A 22,500-nucleotide genomic window follows, 5' to 3' on the forward strand; every position below is an offset into this window, starting at 1 on the left:
AAGAAAAGAAAACAAAACAAAAACCAAAGTGAAGATGCCTGACACCAATTAAAATGTGAAGTAATTGTGTTCCATCAGGGCAGTCCCTCAGAGGCGGACTGCTCTGAGCCAAGCAGAGCAGCAGTAGTGGCTTCACACAGACAGACACAGACAGACAGACAGACAGACACAGACACACACACACACACTCAGAACAGCAGTGGCTTCACATCCTCCCCACAGCTGCCTCGCCTCGCCTGCAGTCCCACGGCACTCTCTCAAAAACCCACCTCACTCTTGGCAACCAGAGCGAATGCCCGTGATTAGCAGAATGAAAAGCCGTATGGGGTTAACTGAGGTCTGATTTTTGAAAAGGAGAAGGGTAAAAAAAAAATGGTGAGCACACATACAGTCACAGCAAGAGAGCGCTACTGGAGATTAAGAAATGACAAAAAAAAGAAAGCCGGTTCATTAAAACAGCAATGCTGTGTTGTACAGCGATCATCTTTCATCAGACTCAGCTTGAGAAAAGCTTCTGTGAAAAGCTTTCAATAAACATGCAAGAAAAAAATATGAAGTGAGACTGAACAACTGAGCAAAACAAACACTAGCTCATAACAGCAGCCTATGAATAGCAAGGAGTGAGCGGGAGGACAAATAGAACTTATTACTGTAGGTAACGTGCCTCTGAATGCTTTAAAATAAAAGAAAAACAAACAAAAAAAACCCCACACAAATGGAAAAGGCTAAAGGCCTTATATATCTTTATATACTTTATCACAGACTATATTAGCCTGCTTTTTGAAACTCTGACACTTCAAAAAAGGGGATCAAAAACATGGCAATAATAACGAGGTCCCCGACGCCCTTCTTCTCCCCGCCTGTCCTCTCCCTCAATCCCCAACCTAATTTGAATGGCACTCGAATGACACACAAGAGGGACGCCAGCCAGCCAGCTAGGCCAAACCTATTCACTGTGTTAAAGCAGCCACACACCATGTCTGGAAATAAGCTCATTTAACACCTCCCCTCTGGTGAAATAATTGAGTTTTACACTTTTCCTGTTTTTCTGGCCTTGAATTTCTCTTGAATTGGTTATGTGACTTTGTGTTCCAAGCTAGCAATTATCATTGAATCATCACTAAATCTCATGGGACCAGCTAGCTAGAAGCTAGCACACAAGAGGGGCAACCAGCCAGCTAGTCCAGCCCAAACACACTCACTCACTGTGTTATGAGCCTGAGCGGGGCTCTATACTAACTTTTTGCACTGGTTGCACTGGTGTGCCCAACTTTTTTCTTGGGTGCACCAGCACAAAAGTTAGGTGCACCCAAATTTCCGAACACATTACATCGCAGTTTTAAGGTTTTAAAATGCTTTTTGTTGTTGTTATTAGTATTATTATTGTTATTATTATTGTTCATTATTATTATTATTTTAAATAGCTGCCTGTCTATGTTCATTGGTAGGCCTAACAGTAGCCTATGCATCCCTTAAAGAAATAAAAAGATAGTTTTACACTTATTTTTCGGATGCAATATAGTCTACATTTGCATATTGGATTTATTTGCAGGCCTAATTATCTTACATTTCAGTAATAACATAAAATGGTCATATTATTGACACAAAGTCAAAATGGCATGCTTAACTTGGGCATGGGCATGCTTCATCTATATGTGCCCAATGTAGGCCTATGTAAACTGGTCTTCCTCTCCGCAAGATGAGACGTGCATAAAATGACGACGCACTGTCAGTAATCTGTCTATTAGGAAGGTAATTAGCGCTGTCTGTTATATCCCCAGACGTCTTCAGCTTTAAAGTGTCTGCTATGACCCCTATGGCATGTCGAGCGTTTTATTTATGCGGTCGCTTTTGCAACGTTTCAATGCGAAATGATTGCCAGCCAGCGGCAAACGAACTGTTACCAGCTATCGCATCTCCACACTTTGCAATATGCAGTGCATCACCGTTTCGCACTTGTCATATCGTGGCCAGGGAAACTGCCCCAGCAATTCTCCGACAAGAACATAATTTCGCCTCTTTGGCTACGAGCTATGTGGCTCGATGTTTGGCGCGTTCTCCGGTTCATTCACCGAAAATGATGGTGTTGGCTCCGTGTCTGCAAACCTTTTACACCTATTAGCGTTGCATTGTTGCAGTTGATATTTCACATGTTCAAGATCAGCTTGTCGGTAGCTCAGCTTGATGGGCAATCAGCCGCAGAAGTTGCGGTGGAGGTGCGCATGCGTGCGCATGCTCAGTAGCTAAAAGAAGCTCACATCGACAGGGCGCTTATATGGACAGGACACCGGTTCACGATTAGGTGTGGGAACGGGCACCGGCAAGGTTCTCAGTCGGCCTGAATGCGCCAGAGCCATACAGTGAACAGAGTCAGGCGATCTCCGCGGTGTCCTAAGGCCGACTTCCTCATTAGCAAAATTAGCTGTTTTAGCTTCTCAGTACTGCTCAGCGTTGCGAATGTTAGTTCCTAGTAGTGGGCGTAGCACACAGCAAATGCAATGCGATGCAATGCAGGGAATATGACAAGACTTTTGTAGTAGGCTGTTCGTAGTAATAACTTCAGATAAACATCACAGGTGCTAAAAGTGTTGTGATTATCACCACCGAGACAGTTGATAGTTTACATATTTGTGGTGATTACCCCGCAGTATAGTTCGTTAGTCCTTATTTTTGACTGTTAATGTGGTGGTTCTATGTTGAGTCTATGGGAAGACAGCTGCTTTAGGCACTCCCTTATCTCGCTGAAAGGCGGGGCTGCAATTTAATTCCTGGTCCTCCAATCGCGTAACTCTGTTCACTGTATGGCTCTGGAATGCGCTATCTGAGGTCCGCACCCGACAGAAACATGTCGGCTTGATGTCCATGTTAAAAAATAAAGAACTTTTAAAGGGACCTCAGAGTGACTCGGCTCAGACCCCCTCTGTCTGTAGTACCCCAAACATTTCACATATTATAGTCAGGCTTGCAATGCACTCTGCAGTGAACTAGTCTGAATTTGAGTAATTCCATTATGTGGAGGAGAGCATTACACAACATTACCGAACCCACTATGAGACATAATACACCATGACTCAGCCAATATTATGAAGCAGCGGCATAACGTGGCATGGCATTACACTATTTCAGTGAATCAGACAATATAAGGGATACATACTGATATATCATCAGCAGTGTACCTCTCACAGTAGTGGAGTGGAGTGGAGTAGAGAGGGGGGCGGGTGTACATTTCGGATGGAGCGCCAGTCTGGTTTTGCGTGACTAATTCCACAAGTCGGCTTCCCCATAATGGTTTAAAAACGGTCCCTTCAGACAGCTGCTACTCGCCGCCAGAAATGTATTTTCACAAGCATTACCAAGGCAACGCAGCAACCAGGTCGAGGAAGCGATGGAAAACAGACAGCAAAGGGAAATGGAGAGGAAGTAATACTGAGACAGGAGAGAGGCAGTAGGGTAGAGAGAGATAGTGAGAGAGAGAGGGAGGAGGGGGTGTGTATATTACATATATTTAAAAAGGAAGGAGAAAGATGGAGATATACAGAGAGAGAGAAAAAGAGAAATGCTGTAGATATTGGATTGAAATGGAGAGAGAGAGAGAGAGAGAGAGAGAGAGAGAGAGAGAGAGAGAGAGAGAGAGAGAGAGAGAGAGAGAGAGAGATGTGAGACTGAAAGGAAAGCGAAACATGTGCATGGAGAAGAGCCGAGGAGATGAGGAGACGATTGGAGAGGAGAGGAGAGGAGGAGAGGACAGAAAAGGGGGAGAGGAGAGGAGAGTAGAGTAGAGTTAAGGAGGAGAGGAGAGGAGGGTTAAGGAGGAGAGGAGAGGAGAGGCCCGATCTGGGGCCGATGTGCATGTATGAGGGAGCAGGTGAGCAGGAGAGAAGAGAGGAGAAGAGGAGAGGAGAGGCCCGATCTGGGGCCGATGTGCATGTATGAGGGAGCAGGTGAGCAGGAGAGAAGAGAGGAGAAGAGTAGAGGAGAGGAGTCGAAGGATGGATGGTGTGGGGGAGTTACAACTGATACTACTGCTGCTGCTGCTGCTGATGGCATTAACCTGCTGGCTGGCACTCAAGAGCAGAATGGTAATGCACCATTTCACAGCTCCAACACCCATCCGTCGCTCTGACTCCCAGAACCCCTGGGTGGCTGGGTGGGGGGCGAGGGGAGAGGGGAGGAGAGGAGAGGAGGGGGGTGAGGATGGCTATGGGAATAGGGGAGAGGGGAGAGGAAAGGAGGGGAGGGGAGGGGAGAGGAGAGGAGAGGATGGCTGTGGAATAGAGTAGAGTAGAGTAGAGTAGAGGAGAGGAGACAAGGGGAGTGGAAGGGGTGGGGAGTGGAGTGGAGGTAGTGTGGCTATGGGAATAAGGCAGTGCGAGTGTGGAAATAGTTGGTGGTGACTATGTGGTTGAGGAGAGTGTGGTTGTGGGGATAATGATATGAGCATGGCAGTTGCATAGGGAGAGTTTGTGTGTGGGGGGGAAATAGAAGGGAATGGGGGGGGTGTGAGGGTGATGGAATGGAGAAGTGTGGATGTTGTGGGGATAGGGGGTAGCATGGCAGTTGCACAGGGGATATGTGGTTGTCAGAGGCAGGGTGTGTGTGGTTGAGAGGCTGTGTCTGTCTGCGTCTGCGTCTGCGTCTGCGTGTGTGTGTGTGTGTGTGTGTGTGTAGAGTGTAAATAGAGAGGGTGTATGCCTGTTGGGGATATGGGGGAGTGTGAGAATGAGTGGAGTGCTTGGATTGAAAGGAGAGCAACAAGGCGAGCACAAGAGATCTGCGTGTGTTTGTGTGTGTTGGAGGTAAGGGGAGAGCGTAGGTGTCTGAATAGAGGGGAATATGCCTGTTGGGCATCTAGAGAGGAGAGCATGGCAGTGAGAGGCTGGTGCAGGTAGGGGGATTAAAACACACCAGAATGGTGTGAGAGAGAGAGAGAGAGAGAGAGAGAGAGAGAGAGAGAGAGAGCGAGAACGAGAGAGAGAGGGAGGGAGAGAGAGCAACAGAGAGGAAGGGATAGAGAGAGAGGGAGAGAGCAAGAGAAAGAGGGAGAGAGATTAACAGAGAAAGAGAGAAACTAACAGAGAGGGAGGGAGAGAGAGGGAGAGAGAGAGAGTGCACGAGAGAGAGAGTGAGACTGTGTGAGAGAGCGAGAACGAGAGAGAGGGAGAGAGAGAGAGCAAGAGAGGAACGGATAGAAAGAGAGGGAGAGAGACAGATAAACAGAGAGAGAGAGAGAGAGAGAGAGAGAGAGAGAGAGAGAGAGAGAGAGAGAGAGAGAGAGAGAGAGAGAGAGAGAGAGAGAGAGAGAGAGAGAGTCTCCCACCTGTACGGCTGCCTAATTCCCCCATTTCACACACACCTGCCAGACAATATGCAGTGGTGTGGTGGAGTGCTTGCCACTGGCACAAGATGGCTACCATCCCATCTCCTCAGCCCAGATGGGCACCCAAATGCGGCAGCCGGTCGATGAGACGAGGGAGCCCTCTCAGCTAACATTAAGAACCGAGTGCTTTGATATCAAGAGAGAAGCACTTTATTAGCGCAATTATCACTTAATTAATTGATTCGGATGCCAGGCCCTGCGGAAGGGAGGAGGCCTACCCATCTCTTGATACTAAGCCGGATTTGCCTACTAACACATTTGAGAACTGTCCCACTGGCCAGGATGAAGCTCCAGCTTTCCATTACTGTTTATGGTCCGTAATAGAGTCCAACGTTTGGCAAGAGCACAACTTCACAAAAATAAACCCACCTGCACTAATACCTGCCATAGTAGTAAATCAACTACCTCTGCAGTATCGCTGGATGAAAGTTAGGTGTAGTAACTTGCTCACGATGCAGTTTATTGATCGTGTTGTTTGATTCGTTTGATTCAATGGGAGATCTCAGGAGGGGGTGGGGAGAGAGGGAGAGAGTTCACAGGGTCTGTGAGAATAGACACTCTGACCTCAAACACATGGTAAGAAATCGAAACAGGACTTTCATATGTGGAGCTGCACAAACAGCCTTCCCTGCTCTTTCTGCTCGGTTGCATAATGCCAGCCAGCAGAGCAGAGAGAGCCGCTGGGAACTACAGTGCAAGAAGGGTAATCCTAAATGCAAAAGGAGAAGGGGGGGAGAGAGAGAAAGAAACAAACACGAGAGAGAAGGGGAGAGAGAGAGAGAGAGAGAGAGAGAGAGAGAGAGAGAGAGAGAGAGAGAGAGCGAGAGAGAGAGAGAGAGAGAAGGGGGTGAAAGCAGAAAGAGAGAGCAAGAAAAAAGAANNNNATAGCGAGGGAGAGAGAGAGATAGAGAGAGAGAGTGATAGGACCAGAGTGAGAGAGAAAAGAGAGAACGTGAACCAGAGTGAGAGGGGGAGAGAGAGAGAGAGAGAGAGAGAGAGAGAGATAGAGATAGAGATAGAGAGAGAGAGAGAGAGAGAGAGAGGGTGAGAGTGTGTGTGTGTGTGTGTGTGTGAGAGAGTGTGTGTGTGTGTGTGAGAGAGTGAGTGTGTGTGAGAGAGTGAGTGTGTGTGAGTGTGTGAGTGTGTGAGTGTGTGTGAGTGTGTGAGTGAGTGAGAAAGAATGTGTGTATGCGTGTGTGTATGTGTGTGTGTGTGTGTGTGTGTGTGTGTGAGTGTGAGTGTGTGTGTGTGAGAGAGAGAGAGAGAGAGAGAGAGAGAGAGAGTTTGTTTGTGTGTGTGTGTGTGTGTGTGTGTGTGTGTGTGTGTGTGTGTGTGTGTGTGTGTGTGTGTGTGTGTGTGTCTGTGTGTGTGTCTGTGTGTGTGTCTGTGTGTGTGTCTGTGTGTCTGTGTCTGTGTCTGTGTCTGTGTCTGTGTGTGTGTCTGTGTGTGTGTCTGTGTGTGTGTCTGTGTGTGTGTCTGTGTGTGTGTCTGTGTGTGTGTCTGTGTGTGTGTGTCTGTGTGTGTGTCTGTGTGTGTGTCTGTGTGTGTGTCTGTGTGTGTGTCTGTGTGTGTGTCTGTGTGTGTGTGTGTGTGTGTCTCTGACAGTTCTGGGCCCCTGGTGTGACCGTGTGTAGGTGGAGGAGTGGGACAAAGGGGGCACACGTGTGCGCGCGCTCATATGTGTGTGCGTATGCACGTGTGTGTGTACGCGTGTGTGCACGCGTGCGTCGTCTCCTCACCCTGGCGCTCTGGCCGGCGATGAGCTGGTCGTCGTCCGTCTGCCTGCTGGTGCGGCTGGCCACATCAAAGTCCTCCGTCTCAAAGTCGGAGTCGTCCAACTCCTCAGGGGTCTGTGGAAGAGAGGCGAGGGGAAAAGGAGGGAGGGAGGAGAGGAGCAGAGTAAAGAGAGAGAGAGAGAGAGAGAGAGAGAGAGAGAGAGAGGGAGAGGGAGAGAGAGAGACAGAGTTGAGAAAGAGGAGAAAAGAAATAAAGAGAGAGAGAGAGAGAGAGAGAGAGAGTTGAAACAGAGGAGAAAAAAAATAAAAACGACGAGACCGAGAGAGGGGAGGGGGGGTGGAACGGAAAGGAGCAGAGAGAGAGAGAGAGACAGAGAGAGAAAACATGTAACATTAGAGAGCTGGTCTGAACAAGACTGTTAAATAATCCAACTTGCTTATGATCTATGACGAATCCTTAACTCGCAGCAGCGCCAGCGACGGCGAGCGACCAAGCGCGGGAGACGCCGGCAGATAAATGTCTCGACCGGTGCCGGGGGCCGCCGCGCAGCTACGGGGAAACCGTAAACTCTAAATGAATTTGTAAATCAAGTGTAATGTTGCTGCCTGTGCACTTTGAGAGGGAAAATGGAAATATAAGCCAGTGTGAAACATATTCGGGGTAAAACGCTTCAATCAGTCTCCCATCTGTCCACGACGTCTTTTTTTTCTTTTCTACCTCCCTCTACCCCTCCACCCCAGCCTAAATAAATATATAAACATAAACCTGTGGTGAAGAGGGGAGGGAGGTGGAATCAGTTATGGGAGGGGTAGGAGAATGTGGCTGTTTAGTGTGGCTGTTTAAAACAGGTGAAGGAGGAAAAAAAAAATATATATATATAGGGGCGTGGGTGTGTGTGTGTGTGTGTGTGTGTGTGTGTGTGTGTGTGTGTGTGTGTGTGTGTGTGTGTGTGTGTGTGTGTGTGTGTGTGTGTGTGTGTGTGTGTGTGTGTGTGGTTGTTGAAAAAAGGGTGAGAGAAAAAGAAAAAAAAGGGAAAAAATACAGAGGAATGATCCCCTGGCATCTGTGAAGTGAGACAGCCCACCTTATCCCTGGCTTCCACCCCTCCACCCTCCACCCTCGTCTCTCTGCTCTGCTCTCTGCCCTGCATGCAGAACAAGCCCTCAGTAACCTCAGCCCCCGTCCCTTTTTATTTAGCACGCTATAGGAGAAAGCTACAGGCTACAGCCATGGCCAGACAGACATCTATTTTGGCGTCTCGCACGCACGCAGAGTAAAATATCCCACAATCCAAAGACAGACAGACAGACAGACACACAGACACAGACGACACACACAGACAGACATAGACACACACACACAGACAGAGAGAGAGAGACACCGAAAAAATTACCCCACAGTGCAAGGAAATACATGTTTATTTCCAAGTGCATATATATACAAATATCGGGAAATGCATATATATGCGGCGCGGCAAAATCCTTGACTGACAGAGGGAATAGATTTAGAGTTGATCCGGGGGCCGAGGGTGAGGCGCGGAAGATGACTGCAAGATAGCGAGTGCATTAACCCTCGCCGAAGCGCGGGGAGTCATGCTTATCCGACTGTCTCTATACCATCCATTTATGACGGCAGGCGTGTCACTCGCACGCACACACACGCACACTCGCTTGCGCTGACGTGACTTGCAGCGGAGGCCGTGCCACGCCACAGCGCCAATGAAAATGCCACGCACGGCTCAAGCGAGCGGCTTCCTCCTCTCCTTCTCCTGCCAGATTAAGTCCACTCGGCATGGGGGAAAAAAGAGTGCCCAATGCCCACTGATGCTGAGTGTGTATACGTGTGAGTGTGAGTGTGAGTGTAAGTGTGTGTGTGTGTGCGCATCTGCATGTGTGTGTCTGTGTGTGTGCGTGTATACACATGTATGGTAAGGCCGAGCGACTGGCAATCAGCACCTATTCACCTTGGACTAACAGGAGTGTGTTGGTTTGCGGGGGGGGCTGTGGAGGGCGGTTATGGTATATGTCGGCTCCCGAGATTTCATGGCCGCAAGCTTGGCGGGAGCGATAAGCATCACAATGCGGAATAAATCCCAAGAGATGAAGGCAAGGCAGGCAGACGGCGACTGGGGACTATGGGGGGCGGCATGCAGGCTACAGGGTCACGTCAGGCAGCGCCGCTCTGAATGTCAAGGAGCTGTAGATTACAGCCAAGAGTCACGGGCGGCTCACCTCGACATAGAAAGAAAAATAAACCAAACAATGTCGGGGCACCTCAAAGTCACCTCACCTCCGCAAGCTCCGATAACCTGGAACTCAGCAAGTCAGAAAGTGACAGTAGAAGAGGGTTTAAAAAAATAAATAAAAATAATAATAATGCATTTTTGTAGAGAGAGAGAGACAGAGCGAGCGAGGGACTGAGAGAGAGAGAGCCAGAGAGCCAGAGAGCGAGACAGCGAAAGAGCGAGAGAGCAAGAGAGCAAGAGAGAGAGAGAGAGAGAGAGAGAGAGAGAGAGAGAGAGAGAGAGAGAGAGAGAGAGAGAGAGAGAGAGCAAGAGAGAGCAAGAGAGAGCAAGAGAGAGCAAGAGAGAGCGAGAGCGAGCGAGAGAGAGAGCGCTGGCAAGCCAGACTGCTGGGAGCAGTGCTTGCCTCCAAGAACATACAATGGTCGGTGCCACGCGATGATGAATTAGACTGCTCTAGCAGCACGCAGCAAATCTGGCCACTGGGGTGCCGATGACAACTTTGTGTGTTCCAAGTTGTATTTAAGCAATTAAAGCAGACAGGCCAGGATGGGTGGTGATGGCGGCGGCGGCGGTGTTGGTGGGTGGGAGAGTTTGGAGAGACGGTGGCAACTGGCAACACTGTAGCCTGACGAGGCAATGCTCAGCGGAGGGGAACGTTTTTCAGAAGAAAAACCTCCACTTCTCTCGCCACTGGGACTGAGGAAGGACGTTGAGGAGAAAAAAAAGTCCAGGAGACGGGAGGGGGAGGGGAGTGGAGGCGAGGTGAGAGGGAAGGGGGGGTCTGGTACTGTCTCTTTCCTTCTGTCTCTTGCCTTTGGGGCGGCTGCGAAAGAAGGGAGTGAGAAGTCGAGACAAAGGGGAAGGGGAAGTGGAGTGGAGTGGAAGGAGGTGCAGGAGAGCTTTGTGTCAATAAACTAGGGCAGACAAGAGCTCCGAATACCAACGTGCTCTAGAGGACGCCTGCTATGTGGCGACAGTGTTTGCCATTCAGGTGAGCTGGAAACCAGGCCTGGGTGTCTCTTGGTGCCCAGGAGTACTGTAGAGCATCCAGGACAGAGAGCTGGCCAAACACACTCATACACGCATACGCAGCTCGACCGTTCTGGGAGCCATTAGCATCACTGACATCTCTGTGTTTAAGGCAACAAGGGTGTGTGTGTGTGTGCGTGCATTTGAGTGCGTGCGTGTGCGTGGGTCTGTGCGTGCATGACTGCGTGGAAGACTGCCTTATTTGTGTGTGTGCGTGTGTTTGTGTGTGTATGAAAGCCTGTGCGTGTGTGTGTGTGTGTGTGTGTGTGTGTGTGTGTGTGTGTGTGTGTGTGTGTGTGTGTGTGTGTGTGTGTGTGTGTGTGTGTGTGTGTGTGTGTGTGTGTGTGTGCGTGCGCGTGTGCGTACGTCTGAGTGAAGGGGGGGTGCAGGAAAGGAGGGCCGTTGGACTGTCAAATACCAGGAGACGTCCGGCCCTGACACGAGGAGGGGAGAGGAGAGGGGAGGAGTGCTTCCATTTGCAGAGGTTAAAGACTCTGTCCATCTCGAGTCACCCGAGCCACACACTTGTCGCTTCGGATTGAGGGGTTTCTCAACAGCGACCGGGGCCAAGCAGGGAGGGGCGGCTGGCCGCCGCCGCTAGAGATGCCCAGCGGTACCGTTTCTTCGACACTTCGCCCTTTTACACTCGCTCCAGTGGATGGATGACACTTGTGCTGTCCACTTCAAGCACACTACTACTACAAACACACAGGCTTTCCTACACACACACACAGGCTTTCCTACACACACACAGGCTTTCCCACACACACACACACAGGCTTTCCTACACACACACAGGCTTTCCCACACACACACACGCACGCACGCACGCACAAACACACACACACACACACACACACACACACACACACACACACACACACACACACACACACACACACACACACACACGCACACAGGCTTACACACACACACGCACACAGGCTTACACACACACACTACTACACACTTCACTAGCCTGAGGGTGGTGGTAGTGGTGGTGGTGATCACGCTGTCCCTGAGCTGTTTCATTGTTATAGTCAATGAAGGGATGAGAAACAGGGGCACAAATGTGGACTGAAGTGCATCCTTGGGTGTCATTTTAGGAGTGGATGGTGGGGACATGGCCATACCACTTTTGAGATGAACCTAGCTTGACCCCACCACCTTGTTCATAAATATAATACAAAAATAGAATACTGTAATGTCCCCACCACTTTCCAAGCCAGACCTACACCTTTGAGTGCATCCAGTTCTTTGAGGGTTTTTTTTAACCCCCTTTTACCCTTATACAGTAGTTGGAATTTTATGGGAACTTGTTTTTATGGGTACGTTCTTTTCTGAAAAACGAACATAAATTAACAGATGCATTTGCCTAGGGAACAGGGCTGTAGACATTGGCATATGTCTAGCATGCCAAATCACCTGTAACAATTGCTTATTCAAATGTAATGTAAGCAGTTGTCACCTAGAGAGAAACATGAAATGTCATGAGGTAAATATATATATATATATATATATATATATATATATATATATATATATATATATATATATATATATATATATATAAATAAATAAATAAAAACTCAGACGACTTCTCCTTGCTATATTTTGATTGTGATACACAAGTTTGAGGGGAGGGAAAAGCAAGAGGGAGGCAATTGGGAAAATATCAAAAGATCAGCGGTGATTGGCTTCCTGTGTCAAAGGCCATTTAACCTGCCACGCGTGGCGGCGCGAGGCGACGCAGCTCTCGGCGCTCAGGGTAAGGCGCTACCTTCCATCAATCGTCGGGCCGCGCCGCGTTAAACTAACAGTGGCCAAGGTAAGGCCCAGCGGCCCAGGGGCTCCAGTCCTAATGACTTCATCAATCTGGATAACAAGAACGGAGCGCGGCACTGCAGGGAAAAATGAACACGGCTTTGTGTGGTGTTCGAGCCGCAACCAGACACTTTGGGATGGTGGGGTGCGTGTGGGTGGGTGGGGTGTATGAAAGAGAGAGAGCTAGGGACGGATCAAAGGTTGGTGGTGGTGGTGGAGGTGTGTGTGTGTGTGTGTGTGTGTGTGTGTGTGCGTGCGTGCGTGCGTGCGTGCGTGCGTGCGTGCGGAGGGGGTGCTTTGTGCTTGGGTGGAGGGTGTGTATAAAAGGGGAAGGGGAGATGGGGACAGATCGTAGTGAGGGGTGGTTGTGAGGGGCGGTTGTTATTTGGTTGGCAACAATGGGGGAGCACTTGCCTCGTTGCTAATTAAAAAGAGCGGTGTTAAATCAATTACTTATTATAATGCAAATACTGTGTAATGGTTTCTCTATCCAATTTGGTTTGTGTTTCTCCAGTTCAAAGCTGCAGCAGTAATGAGGACCTCTGGTACAATTTGGGTGCAACACAGTCCAGTGGGAGACAAGGGGGCAGAGGGGAGGCTAGCTTAGCAGGGGAGGGGGGAGGACGGGGTCGATGCAACTTAACACATACACTGGTGCCGATTCCTTGAAATAAAGCAAAAAGCAGAAAAAAATGAAGGGGAAACACACGCACACAAAGGAATGAAGATGAATGTGTCTCTCACATTACATGGCACTGCATTTAAAGAAAGCATATGGGGATGGGATGGGATGGGGGATGGGATGGGATGCAATTCAAATGGCCCTCGGAGGGTAATTGGGCATCACAGATTTTTCAATGGACTTCGCCGTGTGTCATTTAAATTGTGTCATCCCTCACAACTTCCCCATGCATTCCTCATTACTCTCCATATGAGCGGGTTTCAGAGTCCACTCACTTGCGGGTCTTAGTACATTTAACAGGAGAAGGTGAACTGGTGGGGAGTGAGGACTGGAGTAGGTCACTGTGTGTGTGCACTGTGTAGGTGTGTGGTTGTAGGTGTGTGTGTGTGTGTGTGTGTGTGTGCGCGCACTGTGCGTGTGTGCACTGTGTGTGTGTGTGTGCACTGTGTGTGTGTGTGTGCACTGTGCGTGTGTGTGTGTGTCTGTGTTTGTGTGTGTCTCTGTGTGTCTGTGTGTGTGTGTGCGCGTGTGCGTGTTTATGTGCATGTTAATTTGTATGTTCATGTTTGTTTGTGTGTGTATGTGTATGTGTATGTTCATGTTTATGTTTGTGTGCGAGTACGTGTGTGTGTGTGTGCATGTCTCAAAAAGAAAGTCTTAATCCAATTGTTTTTTTAAACTGTGCATATAATCTCGAGCAATAAATTGAAAGCTCATTAAGCTGTGAACGATGGCACATGAAGTCTGGCCGGATTAATGGGCCGCCGTTCGCCATGAGTCACGTACCGAATGGCCAGGGCCGGATTAACACACAGACTGCAGCCTAGGACCCCCACCTGGCAGGGGTCCCCACAGTTGGTCAAAATCAATATAATTAGGGCTGGATTAATGCACAGACTAGATATGGCTGCAGCCTAGGGGCACACACCTGCTAGGGGTCCCCAATTGGTCAAAGGGGGAAAAATCAATATAATTGGAGAAATGTAAGATGTGGTATTGATAACTAAAGTCTGCTGTGTCAGGTAGAGTTTTAAGTCTTATTGATACACCTCTTGGGTCCGGAATTATGACATCGTCTACATAATTTTTTTAAAATGAAATTTGCCTTCCGTCGGGGCCAGCAGCAACCTGTAACCTAGGGGGGCCCTTGGGGCCTTCTTAATCCGGCCCCGTGTATGGCGCCCGCCTTTTCCGACCCGATCGCTGCAGTGCAGTGGAGAGCAGAGCTCCCCAGCTAATCTTAACGACGACCATGGGTCTGCTGTCTGTCTGTCTGCCTGTCTGGCAGCTCGTTGTCACTCTATTAGGTAACGCTTGAGCGGCAGCTAAACCTGCCATCTGTCGCCTCCCTCGGCTCTTCACGCCCAAAAGGCCATTAACCCGCATGAAACAAACTGCCGTGGGTCCAAAAGACTCAGCGCAGGGCTAGGGTGTGTGTGTGTGGGGTGTGTGTGTGTGGTGTGTGTGTGTGTGTGTGTGTGTGTGTGTGTGTGTGTGTGTGTGTGTGTGTGTGTGTGTGTGTGTGGGGTGTGTGTGTGTGGTGTGTGTGTGGGGTGTGTGCGTGTTCTCATGTCTACGTTTCCTGAAATAGCCTGTAAGTTGCTTCAAACACGTCGCCTTCATTAACTTGACGGGGTGTTGACGGGGATCTCCCCTGACCCCTACACAAGCAAACAAACACGCACGCACGTGGTGAATGATGATCGAATCCACCTTCCTCAAAGGGGGTTTTATCATGTACAAACGACATCCGCGAGATGCGATTAGGCCATGGTGGGTGTTACAGGGGGATGGAAAAAAAATAAACTACTAAGCTTAAGAAAAACAAAGCAGAGATCACACGGACAAGCACATGCCCTTCTGCCCCTCCATCTTTCTTGCTTTCTTCTTCTCCGTCCACAAAATAATGAAGGTTGAGGTTCTGACTAAAGCTTCAAGCTCATTTCAGTGTCAGGGATGAGTCACAGACTTTGTACTTAGTTTTGGAAAAGACAGAAATAAGCCAAGACACTGCCTTACACATCATTACACTCTTGAACTCCATGACCCCCCCTACACCGTACACACACACACACAAACAAAAACACCCACACACACATACGTTCACTCATGCAAGCATAGCACACCCACACACAAGCAGTCACGCAAGCACGCACACACACACAGCCACGCAAGTACCACACACGGAAGCACAACACACACACGCAAGCACAAGACACGCACATTCAGAGTCACGCAAGCACCAGACACAGACACACAGACACACACACACAGAGACACACAGACACACACACACAGAGACACACACACAGACACACAGAGACACACACACACAGTCACACCATGCGTAGCATAACAAGGCTGCACTCACCCTGATCATCAGCACGGCCTTCCTGATGTCGCGCACGCCGTCGTAGACCAGGCGCGAGGCGTCGATGAACTCGTTCTCGTCCACGGGCAGCGTGGGGTTGGCACTCAGGGCCTCCACCGCCGCCTCCACTTGGTCTGTGAAACGGGGCATCACTGCAGAGGGGCGAAGAGAGCACACAGTGGGGGTGAGTACATTATAAACAACAGGCCTCTACATTGACACCCACAAACCGGCCAAATGCTGGTGAAATTTCAGTTCAGCTGGTAGAAAAGACCAACTCACTAGCCACTTTGACACATTAGTGAGCGTGTGTAGTAAGGGTAGTAAGATTAACATTTACAAGCCATTTTGGATGGTAATTGAGAAAAAAATAATAATTTAGTGCACCGATTATAAACACCAACAAACACACACACACACACACAAGATGCACCCATGGAGGCTGCCTCCACTTGGTCAGTATAGACAGGGCACAGGGGCCAACGAGGGGTGGTGCAGGGGAGACACCCACACACACGCGCGCGCGCGCGCACACGCACGTGCACGCACGCGCACACGCACACACACACACACACACACACACACACACACACACAAACACACACACACACCACACACACACACACACACACACACACACACACACACACACACACACACACACACACACACACACACACACACACACACAGGTCAAAGACGTCCAACATGACACTGTCCTTCAGTGCTAACAGATGCTTTTGCTTACTGTAACTGTGAAAAACATGACATTTCAAAACAATTATTTGAAAAGTGAATGCATGAAAGCCAAGCCAAATTTTTTTTTTAAAAACCCTCTTTTTTTGCATTTACAGTAAGTAAAAGTATCCGTTGCACTGAAGGACATGTTGGACGTCTTTGACCCTCACCCACACCCCACTTGGTCAGTGAAATGGGGCATCAATGCAGAGGGTGCAGGGGTCAAAAAGGCCATGTGAGAGGACGCCACAAACACACACAGACGCACGCACACGTGCGCATGCAGACACACACACACACACAGCCACACATGCATGCACGCACCCCAGGGCAGATTACGAAGGCAGCCTTGCTCGTTCATTTTAAGTGCTCTCTTACAGACATCACAGATCAAGTCTATGAGGAGCTGGATTTCTCACGCTCGCCTGCTCACACACACACACACTCAAGGAAACAGACGCACGCACAAACACACACACAGAAGCGCGAGCGCATGCACACACGCACAAATACACGCTCGCACACACGCTCACACACACACGCTCGCTCGCGCACACACCCCCGCTCGCACACACACACACCCTAATTGTTATGATCAGCCAACCCCCACTTCTCTTCCGAGCCACGTCCCGTTGCTACTCTTAGTCAGCCATTTCTTTTATTTGTTTTTCATTTGTTTCCCCTGCAAATAAATTGATTTCTGGTGGTGCAAAATGAACAGATTGCCCTTTTAATAATTAATTGTGTGGTAGCGAGAGATTGTAAAAAGAGTGTTTTTATGGGCCGGGGATAAGGTTTGCGCTGCTGAGACCCTGTTCATCGTCAGGCCTCCAAAGTCTTTGAATTATTATGACTGTTCAACGGGCAAATATATATAATACAAAATAAAAAAAGTTCTTCATACATCCAGTTCAGTGCAATGAGTTACTTGATTTAACATGATCTATGGCCATTTGCACAGCCATTTTGCACAAGCTGCCGCCTTCCCTGAGGCGTGGTTGCATATCTGTGAAGTAATAGGCCCTCCTCCCCCACGGGTTGTTAGGTTGCATTTCCATTAATATCAATTCTCATTCACAATTTAGCCCCCAACGCTATGGGGACCGAATAAGTGAAAAAGGGGGTGGGGGGGAAGGCAGAAACAGCCAGCGCGAAACAAAAAGGCTGCATGGAGAGACAAGAGGACAGAGTGGCAAGCCAGAGAGTAGGATAAGGGAAGAGGAGAAGGAGGAAAAGGAGGAGGAGGAGGAGAGGGAAGGGAATAGAAAAGAATGCACCAGTAAGCAGGAGAGAGGGAGCTGAGGGACGCATGAACGAGAAGAAAACCTCCTAAGAGAGAAGAGCAGCAGATTGAGGAAAGAAAAGAGGGGAGGAAGAGGGGAGGGGTGTCGTGGGGTGGGAATGTTGGAGAGTAGGAGATACAGTATGTCACAGAAGTGAGTACACCCCTCACATTTATGCAGATTTGTAAGTATATCTTTTCAGGGGAAAACATGCAAAGACATTTCAATATGGCACAATGAATAGCCAGCGTACAATTTGTATAGCCTTCAATTTACTGTTCACTCAAAATCATTTGAAATACAGCAATTAAGGTCTCAAAATGTAACTCGCATTGTATCAAAGTGATTTTTTAAATGTCCCATGAAAAGATAAACGTATAAATCTGCAGGAATGTGAGGGGTGCACTCACTTCCGTGCCATACTGTATGACTGGGCATGAATGATGTACTGAGGGACAGAGGTGGAGGTAAAGGGTCGTGGGTACTGGGGACAGGACAAGACAAGACGGGAAAGAGTGAGCACATAAGGAAGGGGAGAGGGAGAGAGAGAGCGAGCGAGAGAGAGAGAGAGAGAGAGAGAGAGAGAACGAGAGCGAGAGCGAGAGAACGAGAGAACGAGAGAACGAGAGCGAGAGAGACAAAAGGTGAGCTAGCGGAAGATTGGAGCATGGCGTGGAGAAATACGTTTGGGGCCAGGCTGCAGGCTTGGGAGAGGAAATGAGGTTTAAAAGTAGTTAAGGAAGCCTTCACGGTTACAACACAGCTCGTCTTCGCTCCCCCCGACCCCTTTTCGTTTTTCCCTTTTAACCCCCTCAACACACTGCACTTCTTTATTCTCTCTGTTCTGCCGCAAAGAAGAGAAAAAGACTTAATCTATTACAACATCCTACAGAAAGGCCCAGGTCCCGATCTTCCAGCTTAATAACGCAACCAGAGAATATGTCTATTGCGGGCATTGCATCATGCAATGAACTTAAAAGGCTTGAGCGCTCTAATGTGAAAACAAGGGGAGGGGGAGTTTTGAGGGATGCCAACCGTGAACTCAAATGAAATCAGCCAGGCCAGACAAGGGGTTGAACTTGGTTATTTTGGTTTCGTTGCATTTGCTTATTAAAGCTGTAGCCCCACCATCATTCCAGAGATGGGCTGTGTTGCTATCTAGAGTGAACCTTCCCTACCCACCAATCAAATTACTCAATTTTTCTTCGACAGCCAATCCAATTACACCCTTTATCCTCAACAGCCAATCAAATTACACCGTCTCCTTTAGCAAGCCAATGGAATTACACCACACCACTTTAGCCAATGCCTTCCAAAACAACATGGTGACTGACAACTCACAAAATTTGGCACAAGATATGGTCACAAAGGGGTTTCCCTCAGTGGACAGGTAATCCCTGAAAATGTAGCCTGCAAACGACTTGCCCCCCACTAAAGCACTTAGAGAAACCAGCAGGCCTGCCGGGAGGGGGGGGGAGGCACAAAGAGATCAGTTGTCCTGGGCCCAGAAAGAGGGCTATAGTTGTTAGCAGTTAGCTTAACTTGGGTAGTTGCCAATTGGAAATTGCATTGCAACCAACAAAGTAGCTAACGTAGTTAGCAACTATGCTTTGGAGAAATGCACCCCAGAATTGTGCCCCCATTACACTGGGTGTATTGGTGGGGGGATGGGCGCTTTGAGGTAAGTTTTTCTCAGGCCTGGCAAAAGCTGTGAGCAGCCCTGAGCTCAGGTACCGCAGTGTGTGCCGTGCAGCGCAGCGCAGCCCCGTTGAGCTCCTGTGGTGCCTCTTGCATTTCTGACGAGTAAGCTGCTGAGCTCAGCCTGTCAGCTGGAGGGGTGAGGAGGCACACACCTGATATAAGGCTGGCAGGGGCAGTTGGATGGTGGAGGGACGAGGAGCCACACACACCTGATATAAGCCTGGCAGGGGCAGGGGGATGGTGGTCGCACTGCCAGCCACAGAGGGCCCGGATCGCACCTGAACCTGATGATGTGCAAGGATGTGCCAGGCATCATGGGGTGCTGGGGGGAACCGAAACTGATCCTATGGCAGTGCGTGTGTGTGTGTTTAGTGCACACTAATGCTGTGTCAGTCACACAGGGATTTAAGGCGCCTGCTGCAGAACTGTGGTGTTTAGGAGACCGAAGCTGCTGTGCTGCCTTAAAAAAAAAACACACACACATTTGCATAGTCATGCATTTATTCATTTCTTCCCCACTTCACAATCTTAACACTGTCTGCATGGGTTTGTTTTGGACTGCGTGTGGACTCTTGTCTGAGGCAACGTCGAGCCCACTGCGAAAGTTTCGTTCTGACAATTATTTTTTCCTCTGGAAGTTTTCCGTGCCTTCCTTCCTTGGTTGCTTGCTTGCTTCTCCTGCAGCGTCTGGACATATATACCTTCAAGGCTCAGCCTCAGCGAAGGTGAGGACCAAGCAGCAGGTACGGAAAAACGTGTGTGGATGTTTGTCCTTTATTGCTGAGCAGGTAACCAGTAAGAGGCAACATGCTACTAGGCGTAAAAAACATCAGTGATCTAAAAAACAGTTCACTGTTGAACTACTATTGTAAGTCTCTGTTGTACGTGTACTGTGTATGTGTGCGCGCGTGCGTCTCATGTGGGCATACGGTGCACTTGGAAGAGGGCGGTAGTGGGAGGCCTCGATTGTGAGGATCTCTGCAAGCATATGGTACATACAAACCAAGTGCATGCATACAAATTTTATGAAAGCATTACTTTTGTGATTTTGAGAGGTATGTATAGTACAGGCAAATGGGCTGCATTTTCTACCTCCATATGCACTCAGAGCTTTGCTTTGCTGATATGCCTCTCATGTACCCAAAAAAGGGGTGTATAAAGTAGAGGTTAATTCACGATGTAGAGATAAGCAGTAAATTATATTACATAGATGTTACACCAGCTATTCCACTGTACGTTAAAGAGTACTTTTGTTTCATCACAGTGGATGACCTACATTGACTGGTGTCTCGGCTGACGCCCCCTCTGGCGCCCCGATCCCAACCATGCCCCACCCCCCAAAAAGGTTAGAAAAATGGGCTAAAAAATGCAAATAACTCCTGATAATAGCACAGAAAGATGTAAATGCTCTAATTGCCGATTTTCGCGATGTTGGCAAAGGTGGGTCCCATTTGCACATTGGACTGGTATTTTAATCTCCATGTCTCCATGTGTTTAATACCTGCTACAAACCTAATTTCCCCTTGGGGACAAACAAACTGAACTTGAAGCCACCCCGGACAAGTTGGCCCACCCCTGGGCTCACACGTCCCATTAGTAGCAGTAGTGGCAGGCGGCCTTACCAGTGTCGGTCAGCAGCTTGGTGGCTTCCAGAACCTTCTCGGTGTAGACTCCCGGCTCGTAGTTGTCCATCTCGGAGGTGACCACGTGGACGATGCGCGCGGCGCGGCCCCTGATGGCCCCGGCGGTACGGTCCAGGCCGTCCACATCCTTCTCCTGCAGCGCGATCACACACTTGTTCACGTCCTCCAGGATGTGGTTCTCTGTGGCGGACCAATTAGTAGGGAGAAACATGAAGAGAGAGAAATAGAGAGAAAAAGAACGATTTAGTTAACATCATACAAATGCAGAGCCTGTTTAAAAATGAAGAGGGATCAACAATGTTTGACAATGAAGAGAGATCAACAAATCAAAAATGTGTGACACGCCATTTTGTGGCCAATCTGCCCTGCCCTGAGGTAGTTCTCTCCAATCAATCAATTGGGATGGAGAAACAAGAGAGCAAATAAAGAAGATGGAAATGATTGCGTTAACGACATCACACAAATGCACTAGAAGCCATTTTGTTACAAACCTGCCCTGCGTATGGGAACAAGGACATGACATGAAAAGAAGTTCATCGCACGCACAGGAGAGAATGGAAAATAAATCAGTACATTAGCACAGGTTATCCTTATCCTTCACGGCATATTTGCATTGTTCCCTGCATGGCTTAGAGGGACATTAGCAAGAATCCTACAAGGGTAGTGGGTAGCGGAGCGGGCACGCACGCACGCACACAGGCAGGCAGGCGCGCACACAGGCGCAGAGGCGCACACGCAGGCGCGCACGCATGCAGGTGCAGAGGCGCACACGCAGGCGCACACACACATGCAGGCGCACACACACACGCAGGCGCACACACACATGCAGGCGCACACACACACGCAGGCGCACGCATGCACACACACGCGACAAGAGACACCCGGAGAGACAAACTGGCAGACAGCTTATTAATGGGGGCCTGTAAAATGCAAATCGACATTGTGTAAACTGCGCTGTGTCCTTGCATGGAGGTGAGTGGAGTCACTGGGCTTAATGCTTAATGAGACTCTTTAAGGGCACGCCTGACAAGCCGTCAGCGCTGCGCCTTCACATACGTGACAGGATGTCAATTGCCAACCAACCAACAGGCGCTCGACTGCTTTTGTCTGGCCATGGAGAGGGAGAGCGAGATAAAGGGAAAACTAATCAAGTGCAGAAACATTCTCTCTCTGTAGATAAAAGTGCCAGGCTGCGCTTCGATAGGAGTTTTCTCCACGTACTTGTTTTTCTTCCCGCTCTTGTAACATGTTTAAAGAACAATTGTCTTCTGGTTGCCATGTTCATCGTTCTCCCATTAGGCCACAGCTAACAGATGGGAGTAGGCTTTTTTTTAAAATGCTTTGCGTGTGCTCAGCCAATGAGTACACTTGTACATGATTAGAAACTTTACCAGAGGGAACAGTGGCAACACAATGCAGCCACACGCAGCAATAATAGGAGGAGAGATTCAGAAAAGAATAAAAAAAAACATGACACTGTACATGTGTTGAGATATAGGCTTAAAAAAACGTCATACCATACAAGTCCCACATGCTCGCCGCACCCAACTGTTAAGAAAAGACCTGAGTTTTATGATGTAAGCAATGTTACAATCCCTTAGGACAAGCAATAGCACAAGGTCAATTACGACAGAGCGTAAGCGTATGTTTGTGGATTTGCTTCAAGCCATCCTGAATGTACTAACTCCCACACAACGTTATTCAAAATTAGCATTCAAATCGAGATATTTTGGCTCAGAAGTAGTGGCGGCGGCGGCGGCAGCCGGTCCAGTTTCTGCTCCACTCAGCTGGAGCTGAACATCAAAATCCCCCTGGACAAGTCCTATTGTCACTGTGACAAAGCACACAACAGCACACAGTGCGCACCACC

General features: G+C 48.9%; 1 protein-coding gene across 2 annotated transcripts in view; it reads right to left on the reverse strand.

Annotated features, from left to right (window-relative positions):
- Positions 1 to 22,500, reverse strand: part of ctnna1 (catenin (cadherin-associated protein), alpha 1) — a 214,479-nt gene that overhangs the window by 57,902 nt on the left and 134,077 nt on the right. For both annotated transcript variants that reach the window (XM_063189431.1, XM_063189432.1), the window contains 3 exons: positions 20,610 to 20,810; positions 15,266 to 15,417; positions 7,117 to 7,227 (listed from right to left, as the gene is read on the reverse strand). In XM_063189431.1, coding sequence (XP_063045501.1) covers positions 7,117 to 7,227; positions 15,266 to 15,417; positions 20,610 to 20,810 — 464 coding nt within the window. The remainder of the gene's footprint in view (positions 1 to 7,116; positions 7,228 to 15,265; positions 15,418 to 20,609; positions 20,811 to 22,500) is intronic.

This window comes from Engraulis encrasicolus, chromosome 23 (assembly GCF_034702125.1).
Source record: "Engraulis encrasicolus isolate BLACKSEA-1 chromosome 23, IST_EnEncr_1.0, whole genome shotgun sequence".
Classification (NCBI taxonomy): Eukaryota; Metazoa; Chordata; class Actinopteri; order Clupeiformes; family Engraulidae; genus Engraulis; species Engraulis encrasicolus.